The sequence below is a fragment of the Tasmannia lanceolata genome, unplaced genomic scaffold (assembly GCF_043159265.1).
Source record: "Tasmannia lanceolata isolate RefF3 unplaced genomic scaffold, GAP_Taslan_0.1 ptg000013l, whole genome shotgun sequence".
Classification (NCBI taxonomy): Eukaryota; Viridiplantae; Streptophyta; class Magnoliopsida; order Canellales; family Winteraceae; genus Tasmannia; species Tasmannia lanceolata.
In genome coordinates, this window is record NW_027518690.1 from 35,480,058 (window position 1) to 35,492,681 (window position 12,624).

Consider the following 12,624-nt stretch of genomic DNA (forward strand, 5'->3'; position numbering starts at 1 on the left):
TCTCTCCATACTGGATTATAGCACCTCAACTCTCTCCTTCACCATCTCCACCTTCACATCCAACAGACCCATCAGCCCTCTTAAATAACCTAAATAACCGTATATCGCTTTTGATCAATCTCTTTGTAGAGAAATTATATGGTGCACGGCCATGAAGTCCAGTGCAGGCAGTATGACAAAATTACCACCCTTGATATTTGATCCAACTGCACCCTCTTAAAAAGCTGGCTGCTGTTGGATCGACTATCAAGGGCGATACCGGCTGCACTGGACTTCACGCTCGGGCACCATATAGAAACTCTGATATTTGATCCAACAATAGTGACTTATAATATCGGTTGTAATTGAATCAAATATCAAAGGTGGTGGCACCCTGATTACTCAATCTACGTGTAAAATTGGCTGTTGTTGAATCAAATATCAAGGACCATGCCTTGGCTATGTGCCGGGGGCCTACTCTATATTGAAGTCCCTTGTTAGAATGCAATTTAAGCCCAAAGCTGCAATCTAGAAAGACCCAAATTGAAATTTGGTTGTACATCCAAATATACACTCAATATTGTGCGTGCAATTTTAGGAATTTTATTTGAAGAACTATATAATCCTTGGACTATGTGAAATCAGGCCTTGTATTCCCAAAATGACACAATTACTTCTCATACAAGCAAACCCCTCTCAATTATGGTGTCCTTAACACCAAGAATAGAAGGAAATCTTATTTAGGCCCTGTTTGTGGGATATAGCTAGAGAGGTAATATCAGTCAATTAGAGTGTCTCACGTGGTGCAACGACCCAAATTTGAGGCAAATTTTTAGACATAATTTTTTTTTCCAGAAATCCCGAAATCCTAATCGCTATCCCAAAAGGGAAATAAGCGGAATAAAAAAGAAACCCAATACAACTCGTAAAGTAAAAGTACTTTGTCCGACAAGGCCACATGGCTAAACACTATCTCTTCTATTCTTTTAGCTTCCTTGTTTATGTTCATCTTATCATGTCATTATCTGTACCTACAGATTCAGAAAACTAAACAAGATCCTGTAGCAGACTAATAAAATAATTAGCAATTTAATGAGATTGTATCCTAATCAGGTCCATACACAGACAACAATTAAAATAAGAGAAGAAAGATATCATCCATAACATGGTAAACAATAAAAATAATAAAGCGAACATAACATAGACAAAAGACAACGTGATACTGTAAGACATTAATATATACATATGTCCATGCATCAACATACATTAGTTTTGAATTTTTCTTGATAGATAGAAACATGTACAACAAAGAATATGCATATCACGAACTATCATATGATTAAAATGCTCTCATAACATGAGTCAACTATCACTTGCCTTAGTGTTTGACTGTGGAAGGAGATGGAAGGCTCTAAGTATCAATCGAGAAGCAACCCTTTACAATTTACATATCAAGCGTGTTACCATTAGTTCAAGTGTTCAATTCTTTTCTACTAAACTTGTTCGTATTTATACCAAATTTATTACTAAACTCGGAGAGGCTTCAACTTAAACCTAACTGCTGATTTCTTCGTAAACCAATTGTTATAACATATTGTATTATTATTTATAAATCTGATTTCTTTTGAAAACCAAAATAAAATGATTATTTAACCCCTTTTAGGTGCTGATTTTAATGAAAATCAGCCATTTAAAGCTTATATAATACATACATATACCATCTCTTTCATGCAAAACCATATAGGTGTATATATATATATATATATATATATATATATATATATATTTTTTTTATTTTTTATTTTTTTTTTTTTTTTTTTTGAAATAGCACCATATAGGTATATTATATAACAATTTTATCGAAGATGTTTATACAAAACAACCTATTTAAACACCCATACTTGTTGATTTTCTTGGAAATTAGCATCATAAGATTTAGATACATTATTTATATATCATATACGTTGCATAAAACACTTGTATGAGTTATATAATTTATATACGATAAAATCGTTACAAAACAACCCTTAAACACTGTTTTTGTGCTGATTTTGTTGACAAACTACCACAAAAATCATATATAACACACCTAGGTATCATATCTTTCATGAAAAACTTCTTGCATAATTTATATGACAAGTACTCGATGAAATATCGAAAAAACAATTACTTTTAAGTGCTGATTTTTAAGGAAAACCGTAACAAATCCTCTAGAAAATCACACATATAGGTTTAGGCACCCAAAAATAATTCCTACTATACTCTATATTACTTTAATTAGGGTTTTTTTTAAGTAAAATACAATACATATATATATTTTTAAGGCATAAATTTTTAAAAGAAAATTTAAAATAAGTTTCTTGATTCAAAAGAAAGTAAAGAAATCAATAAAACATTGTTAGAAACACTAATTAGGTGTAAATATGATCAACAAAACCAAAAACTCTAAATTTAAATAAGAAATTACGAAAAATATTATTTTTAGGCACTTATTCGAAGACGAAAAACCAATCGATGCAAAACCGTAGCTTTTCTTCTTCCTTTCTCCTTTCTTCTCCTCTCTTCATTTCCATTAATTATTAGGTAATTAAAAATAACCCTAGATTAGTTTATTTATAAACTTAGCCCATAGTTTTATTTCAAGAAGGATTCTAGTTATTAGATTCCTAATTATAATCTAATACAAACTTAAGAGGATGAAAATATCAATATTAGATTTTATAACTTATTCTAATATATTATTAGTATTTAGGTTATATAAGGTTACTTTTAGATTTTATTTTTTTAAAATAAAACAATATAAAAGTTGCCTATTAAGACAAAACTCGTAAGCCTAACCTGTAATTATGCCTAACCCTAACAGAGAAATTGTCATAACTTGCTTAAATATAGTCTGAACCGCTAAATCTTGGATCCGTTGAATATGTATTCAAAATACACATTTACCGGGACCAAAATCATGTCAAACAGACAAGATTTGATGCCATTATACTAAAAGTGACGAAAATATACTACTACTGTTGATTTTTAAGATCATTTAATCTAATGCAGGATAGGAAATACACAAGAATCTTACAGATTGAGGATCAATCAAATATCTAATTTGCATATCTTACGGTTCAAAAACTCAAAATCGAGATCTAGCTGTTAATCTTTGATCAAAAGATCTACGGCCTAGATTTAATTGGGATTTGTATCTTTATAGCCCCTTGGTGGGACCGGGTCATCACACGTGGGATTTAGATATAACCCTTATTTAATCAGCTGGAACCAAGACATTGCTAAAAAAGTTAGTCCGATAATATTGTCTCGATCCAAATATATTTTGCTATCATACCAAAGGGATTTGCTAGTGACTATCTCAGAAGGCACTTCGCGGGCAGTCTGTTGCGTGAGAGAACAACCACATAGGCTCAAATTTTGTCTTACGCATTTAATTCCTCTGAGGTTGGTGCTCTCTCATGCAACAGCCGGCCTGTGAGATGCCTTCTGCGATGCTCCCTAACAAATTCCCATACCGAAATATCCTTCGTCCGAACTAAGTGTTCATTGAACCCTAATACCTCAAAATATATTCGTTTAGTAATATATTTAGTCTAACGAAGTGGTCATTGGACGGTAAAACCTTAAAACATATTCGTTTAGTTGCCATCGGTCTCTATTCGGTCTCCATTCTTCGGTGGATGCGTCCTTCCTCTTCATTCATTGTTACGTGATTATGAGAAATTGGCAATGAAAAACCCACACTAAAAAATTCTAACTTTGTACAAAATGTATAAAATAATAAGGGATTTGCTAGGGAACATCACAAAAGGCATTTTGCGGAGCGGCTGTTGCATGAGAAAGCAGCCACATCATATGAATTAAATGAATAAGACAAAATCTGAGCCTCTGTGGCTGCTCTCTCATGCAACAGACGCTCGGCGAAATGCCTTTTGTTATGGTCCCCAGCAAATCCCAAATAATAATAGGATTTAAGACATTATACACAAAAATAGGATCCAGTAATCCCACCAATTAAGATCCAATCCAAGCAGAATACAAATACATCTTGACATCATTCGACCAAACTAGGATTCAATTAGATCTTGAAACCTGACATATGTGGATATGATCCGAATTGGGCTTGTTATCATCCCTCTGCTTAATAAGTTCATCAAGCAGGCTTTTAATTTTTTGAAATAAAACTCTGACTGAACTTAGTCGAACCTAATTCAACCTTAGAAATAAACAATTTAGATCACCCTATAATGTGGGCCCCACTATTGTTTTTGTTTTTGCTATACTCCATGCACATCCATCCACCATATATAAATTTTTCACATAAACCCTGGCACTTAAAAATTCATGCTTTTGAATAAAGGATTTCATATCAATCTTAATCAAAGAGTCTCCTTAGTTTTTAACTGAATTTGCAACCCTCGTCCCCCCTATTATTGAATAAGCAATCCTGGTTAAGTTGTTGCAAGTGGAAGAATACATATAGCTCTCAACATATCCATTCAATTAAACAAGTTAAACTACAGAATCAACATCTTTGCCACAGGTATCAATGACTGCGCTGCAGAAAAATAATCCTTGATTTTTCAAGAAAAGAGATTTTCAACTTGGTATTCACTAGACTTTGTTATAAAATTGAAAGATAAAATTCAAATCATGCCCGTTCAAGAATGTGTTTGGAACCATGTTACATGAATTCTTTTAAGTGTGAAGAATCCGTGTCGGACACGTCAGAGATTCCAATACTTCACGTGAAATACCCTGAACTTGTATTTTAAACCTAATATGGTAATTATTTACTTTAATTGTGATTAGGAAGGTTAACTATGATTAGTAGTTAAACCTAATATGGTAATTATTTACTTTAATTTATCGAGCTTTGCCCTATTGCTTGGAGTGTTGGCTGGCGGGTGTGTAGGAGGATAAAATATTGAAGTGCTTACTATTGAAGTGTTTATCGGGCTTTGCCCTATTGCTTGGAGTGTTGGTTGGCGGGTGTGTAGGAGGATAATAATATTGAAGTGTTCATTGGAGTGTTGGCTGGCGGGTGTGCAGGAGGATATAATATTGAAGTGTTTCTTCGTTAAATTTGGAAGGGTTTAAACCTTGAATCGTACTTGTAGTGTATTGTTTTGTGATTCAAAAGTGAACTAAAAACTCTCATATTAAGAGAATTGTTAACATGCTTCAACTTATTGTCATTAATAACATATAGTACTTACTGTCTAGTATCTTATTTTTGAGCCTTTGGATTGCTATTGTTTGTCATATGCAATTCTTGTTACATAGCATGCATTCTTGCTTTGCTTAACCTTATTCATTGCTTACGGAATCGTCTCTCGTTGAATATCAAATAAAATCTATAAATATTGAAGTGTGTATTGGTGGGATTGGATTTACTTAAATATGGAACTGTTAAACCCTTAGAATCATACTCGTAGTGTATTGTTTTGTTATTCGAAAGTGAATCGCTAACTTTAATTGCTAAGTGAAATGCTTAACATGCTTCCGCTCATTGTCATTAAATTGTATTGTCTTTATTGTTTGAAATTTCATTATTGGATATTTGGATTTGCTAGTGATAGATTGAATTAATGCCATGTAGTACGTATTGCCTAGCATCTTGTTATTGAACCTCTGGACTGCTATTGATATATTTACTCAATGCTTTCGATGGAGTTAGAAATAATTGTCATTGCTTACGGTATACAACTCTTGTTATTTGATAAGCATTCACACATCGTATATGTATGTTATTGCATAAGGAACTATGGTTTATTGAATATTAAACATGGATCGTGGAATACTGATTTTTCACTCAACCTCAAAGGTGTACTACAATCTTTGAGTAAGTTGAGTATCTATTGAGCTGTGTCGCTCAACCTACGTCTTATGACAATTTTTCAGATCAGTGATCTTGAGGAGCATTGCACGTGAGAGCCGTTTTGGGTGATTTACAGGGACGAGTTAGGCTGCTTGCGCTCTCTTAGTTTTAGCAGTTTTGTTTCTTTCATATGTCCTTATGTTTGAGGACTCTTGTATAAAGTTAATGAACAAGACTCGTATGGGATGTAAATGTTTGACTTGTATAGAGTTTGTTTTTTTTTACGAATGTGTTTCATTTGGAAGTAATGCTTGTATTGTTTTGGACATGTTTTGTATGTAATGAAATTTGATTTGGCCTTTCTTATGTTATGTTAAGGGATACTTCAATCGGTTAATTATCAAATTTGGTTAATGTACTTGTAATGACATCTGGGATATCACAGCATGATTCTCTAAGACTATTCTAGATCTCTTATATCCTCATTTGTTTTCTGAATACTATGACCACAACCTTATATTTTGAGTTTTACCCATCGTAATAGTAAGTTTCTTGAAAGGAAATAAAATATTATATCTACTTAATCTATTAAAAATTTCAATATATTACTTACTATAACCATATTATTATTTAAAAAATAAAATTTGAAAAGTAATTAAAATATGTTGGCGAATCCACGAATCCGCATTTTTGAGATTTGCCGATTCCGATACTAGATACCCATGTCGGATTCCAACACTCGTACCCAAATTGATGCAACATAGATTTGGAAGGATTCAAGCCATGGCATTTGATAATGGTTCACTTGGATTGCGTTTGCGGCTCCATATTGGGGTGGTCTCAATGAGCTGATGAGGGACTAACTGTCTCTCCCGCTTTGTCAGCTTACGAAATTTACCGACTCTCAATCTGGCTATCTTGGCCTCTTCATCGGCAGTAATCTCCCTCACTAACACGGTCAGCCTACATTCTGGTCTCACCTTGATCCCACTTCTCCCTTTCGCATGGTAAGAAACTCTCTTTTTAAAGAAGCCTTTTCCCACAAATGCTTCAGCTGTGGGTAAAAAACAAAGATAAAAAAATACAAGGGGCATAACAATCAGCATTTTTAGTGAATCACTAGTACAGAGTTGCTGAAAAAGAATCACCTAACGTAAATATTTCCGGTAGCTATTTACCAACAAGGAGACGATTTGAATCCAACCCATGATTATGGGTTGCATTTGCACGGGCTGAGTTTATAACCTGCACCAAATAAATAACAAAGATGGAAAATACACAGAGCTCCGTGTCAATATTTTGCAATTGCAGTAGGAAAATAAGGTTGATATGATTTTTTAAGCACAGGAAGCTCAAGAATTAATGAAACTTAATTCTTTGTATTTCTCACACTGTAGGTATATGAATTGGATGTTAGATTGGAGTCGGACGATATAAGACATGAGTTGTGAGAAAAATGAAAAGTGCCAGAAAGCAGCACATTAAATGTGAATTTTGAACTTTATGAGCGGAACATTTGAGTTGCTAGAAGAAATAAGGCAATTTAATATGGTTTCTATTATTTTATTATTGATAAATATATTCTTTGAGAGCATAATATGATTTCATAAAGAAAAATGATATGAAGAAATGGGTGTCAGGGTTGTCCCGAACAGCCATCCTAATATTGTCATGTTTACTGAAATAAAAGTATGTTGGTCATTTATTAAAAAGCTGAGTATTTTAGTCTGAAAAGTGTTATCGACTTCTCGTTAATGCAATGTAGATCGTGTGGCTTGTTAGGGAGGGCTGTTAGGAAGCTCCCTAATAGGTGGCGTGTCTTCTCTTTCATAAGGGATTTGCTAGGCAATTTCGCAGAAATTCATTTCGCAGCTAACTTTTGCAGGAGATAGCAGGCAACTCAGATGAATTAAATAGCAAATCCCCTTTCATAAATATCTTGGATTACTTTAGCCGGTCATTTCTACGACTTTGGCCTGTGTTGAGTTTGTTTGGGACAGCCAAGAAAGCCAAGTTATGATAAGGTCCAACATTTGCTAAATTAATCCATGAGTGATGCATAAATTGTGGCACCTGATATACGGTCTTTGCAGCACCCTTCACTGTGACTTGCAACTGCAACATTGCATCTTCAACCCGCATTCCACGAACCAAAGCAGCCACCAAATTGACCTTCTTAGGACTCTAAAATTATCAAGAATTAGTGAGACATAAAAAAAGAAGGGATTTGCTAGGGACCATTGCAGAAGGCATTTCACTGCTGGGCTGTTGCATGTAAGAGAAGCTACCTCAGTTGAAATAAATGAATAAGACAAAATTTGAGCCTCTGTGGCTGCTCTCACATGCAACAGCCCATCCACGAAATGCCTTTCTGCGATGGTCCCTAGCAAATCCCAGAAAAGAATAATCAGAAGAGTAAAACATAGAACTGAAAATGCATGGAAGTAAAACCTGGGTATTCTAAAACTAATTTCTGAAGTCAGGTCTACTTATCACATAAACACAATTCAAGAAATAAAAATTCTAGAGATCAATAGTTATTGATGCCCGGGTGGGGCATTATGATACATTTACTAGAACGTAAGAAAACCAAAAAGGGTAAGGATGACATTTTTTTTTTAATGATAGGGTAAGGATGACAGTTATAAACCATGTATTGGACCATCAACATTGTATTCTCCATAGGAGTCATGGAAAATTTAGCTATCTTGCATAAGCAAAGCTAGAAACATTATAATTTTACTATGGATGTTCATGTATTCATGTAGTCGTGTCCACCTAGAGACATACTTATTTCATTTTTGCTTAACAAAGAGTACGTGAACATTTCATTTTTCAACAGGGTGTATTTTAATAGCAAATCATTAATAAATAACACCATGTAACTTAGTAGCAAATCATTAAAAAATAACACCATGAAACTTATGATCCCTGTCCTGGAGGCGCTAATTTAATTACATTTCATCATGGCATTAAGTGATTGGTCCTTATCTAGGCCATAAATGAATGGGGTTACAGAGCTTCCAAATACCACTAGTATGTCTTATAGTTATGAAATCCTGTTTCATTGTTAGATTATTTCCATTGAATTCTCTTGTCTCCTTGATTCCCAAACCATACACACATCATAGATTGATGTTAATCAGAAATGGAACCCTTGGAACATTGCCTCAATCTGTCTAGAATTTACACAACCAGGGCACTCGCCTCGCCAACTAAAGGTCTTGTGCACAACCCTCCAACACAATGACATAGGTCTATCTTTCCCTCATCAAAGAGAGAAGAGTTTAGGGCTAGGACATTTTTAATCCCCTGCATTTCTTTTATTTTCCCGTATCTCCTTTTACCTACCACCATTGTTTAAAATTTCGGTTTCGGTACCGGTTTTGGACCCCACCGAAATCAAAATTTCGACCGAAATTTCAATCCGGCGAAACCAATAAAAGACTTTTATTTGATATAAAATTTCGACTGAAATTTCGGTAAAATTTTAATAAAAAAAACAGATTTTTGGGTGAAATTTAGGGGGAAAACGAAATTTGTTAAGTAAGTAACAAGAGACAGTAAGGGAATTTTTTGAAGACAAATTGGAGCCGAAATAATTCCCATTGGATGTGAGTTATTAATTAATTAATTTTTTAATTATTATACATTATTATGTATTATTAATTTGATTAATAATAAACATAATAATGTGTAATCCAAATGAGGATAGTTATTCTCAAACCGGTTTTGCAAAAGTTGCAGAATTGGAATGGAATTGGGAATTGGGATAGTACTACAATTTGGATAAGGTTATTGGGGTCCCTAACACTCCTAAATCAGTTGGAGAGCTGGGAAAAAGAGTCCCAATTGCTCAAGGACTTTGAGTTGCACTCAAACTCCTTGTTGGATAAGAATTGCTAAATTGTAGGATTTACAAAGCAAGCAATTTGTTTCCAACACCAACTCTTATGAGATAAGGCTACAAGGGCTGGAGAGAGGCATCCATACACATTCTCCCATGTATCTTGAGTATCCCCACACAGCCTTGGAGGTTTGGGAGAGTCTCATTCACTCGAGGAGTCTCAATTCAAGTTGGATTCTCAATTAGAAAGGAATTGGGAGTGAGAAACAAAGATTTTATGAAATCAAAACTCTATTTTCTATAAAGGAGAGATGGCTGAACGAAATTTTGAGTGAGGGATATTCCAAAATTCGTTCTCCCATGCTTCCCCCTTTGGAAAAATTATTTTCCATCTCTCTCTCCTCTCTCTCTTCCAATTGAAATAGTTTCTAAGAGAAAAGGCTTCCAATCAATTTCTCTGTTCTCTACAGCAAAGGTACTGATTAGATAAGACCTTAAAGAGGTGACTAAGAGTTATTCACATCCACAATAGTCCGAGCAAAGAAAAAGAATCCATCGGTTCAACTTGCGGGGTTCGAGGCATTCAGAACGATCGAAATAGTTCAAGGAGTAGATCAAACAACGTGGCTCCTTGATTTCTTCTTCAAAGAGGTATTTCTTTATGTTTGATTAACATAATTAACTAATCTAAACTCTAGGATCTTGGGCGACTGCAAGATCGAAAAGAAAAATTTTAAGTACAATTTTTATTCCACTGCACATAACGATCTTGTCGGAAGTGGTTAACCTTCCGTCACTTAACTGTGTGATCTTCATGATCTTTCAAGATGCATCTACATCACATACCCTAATGTAAGCCCAATGGTTCAACCCATGGCATTTCTATCTTGTTTTGATGTTTCCAAACACAAGTGATTTTAGTGCGAATGAGTTTTGTATTTAAGCTGTAGCTTTACTAAAGCAATTAGCCAAAGTCAAGGAGCTTGGATTAAGGAATTGGAGCTCAAATGGAGGATCAAATGAAGCCTAAGTAAAGAAGAGGAGATCCAGGGAGCTTTGTGGACTTGTAGCCTTGTAGTTCAAATGAAGATCTATTTTTGTTCAATGTCCAAATAGATTGTAAAAGTCCATTCTATGTTCTAAGGTTGTTTGAGGCACTTAATTAAGTTAATTAGGGTCCCTAAACATGATAATATATGTGGGGCAAGACCTAGCTAACACACCCTAAAGATTGGATATCATATGCCCCAAAATGTGCATAAAATGGCAGGGCCAGTCGATTGCCCATTGTCCAGCCGATTGGACATTTTTCAAAATACAAGATGTTTTCTAATAGCATGTGGTCCAGCATAGGACCAATCAACTGCGGGTGTCTAGTCGACTGGACTGCACTTTAAAAACTTGTTGTTGGAGCTATAACGGCTAGTTGCGGGAACTTCACAGTTTTTTACCAAAGTGCCACTCAAACGTCTAGTTTTGGTTTTCCACTATATATATGAGTTCCCCTACCATTCTAAACCAACTAAGACACTCTTAAACATCATTTGAACATCCTAAAGAGTGGAATATATTTATTAGTGCCTCTTTCGTTATTGGAACAGGATTTGGACATAGGATTCAATTGTATACCTTTCTTGAATTATTGTAAGCCTTCAAAGGCATTTGTTTTCTTTCTTCGTTGAGAGATTGTATTTGAGGCAAGTGTGGGGAGATGCGGATCCTTCTCCGACAGCAAGTGTGAGGATCGAAGCCATTCCTTGTAACCGGTTTGATCCTCACCCTTAAGAGGATTGGATAGTGGAACTCACCAAATATCTAGGTGGAGTGGAGTAGGCCTTAGTGCGGATCTAAGGACGTAACTGCTATAAATCTCGGTGCACTCTTCCCTTACTTGTTTCTCTTTATTTTCTTTGTGAATTTGAGTTTTAGTTTCCGTTGTGCTTGTTGCTTGTTTTGTTCTTTGAGCTTAAATTTGTTATTAAGTTTTTTAAAAGAGCAAAAGTTTTTACAAGCCCAATTCACCCCCTCTTGGGTCGCTCTACTTTAGTTTTTCAAATTACTTTTTTTTCACATGTAATCAAACAATGAAAAAACAAGAAATTCAGAAAAAATCATTTTCCAAACTTTCCAAAAGATTCTTGCAATCCAAACAGGGTCCTTGCATCCATTATTTTACCTCCACACAGGGCTGAGCCACTCGTTTTTCTTTATTTTCTTTGTGAATTTGAGTTTTAGTTTCCGTTGTGCTTGTTTTGTTCTTTGAGCTTAAATTTGTTATTAAGTTTTTTAAAAGAGCAAAAGTTTTTACAAGCCCAATTCACCCCCTCTTGGGTCGCTCTACTTTAGTTTTTCAAATTACTTTGTTTTTCACATGTAATCAAACAGTGAAAAAACAAGAAATTCAGAAAAAATCATTTTCCAAAGTTTCCAAAAAATTCTTGCAATCCAACAGGGTCCTGCGTCCATTATTTTACCTCCACACGGGGGCTGAGCTAGGAGCAGCCCCCCCCCCCCCACCCAGATTCAGTTTTTCCCCCGAATCTCTCTCTCTCTCTCTCTCTCTCTCTCTCTCTCTCTCTCTCTCCCCTCTTTCAATTTGGGATTTTTTTTCCGAAAGTTGGTTTCTTGTATCTTCAACGATCGGTTTCTCTATCCCATATAGTTAATTATGGATAATGATAACCGAGTGGAAACGAACAAATAGGTTCTTAACACTACAGCCTTGATTTTTGACTTTTCCTTCTTTAAAATGGCAAAACTACCCCTCCCAAGCCATGTGGTATGTGGGGATTTGCTTGGTCTCCTTAGCAGTACTCATAATTATGAGATGGCCCTGTTCATAGGAATTTTCCAAACTGTTCATTCGTCGGGCCATAACGTAAATAGGCTGCATGGTATAGAAACCTCTATAGATTGGAGGATAAGGATCATCCAATGGAGATGTTTTACATGGCACTTAGACATTGTGGCCAAA

General features: G+C 35.0%; 1 protein-coding gene across 1 annotated transcript; it reads right to left on the reverse strand.

Annotated features, from left to right (window-relative positions):
- Positions 1-6,579: 6,579 nt before the first annotated feature.
- Positions 6,580-11,312, reverse strand: LOC143891192 (uncharacterized). The gene is made up of 4 exons (XM_077395825.1): positions 11,280-11,312; positions 7,877-7,987; positions 6,982-7,048; positions 6,580-6,857 (listed from the first exon to the last, which is right to left on the reverse strand). The coding sequence occupies exons 1-4, from the start codon at positions 11,310-11,312 to the stop codon at positions 6,580-6,582; spliced, it is 489 nt and encodes a 162-aa protein (XP_077251940.1).
- Between the last annotated feature and the right edge of the window lie 1,312 nt (positions 11,313-12,624).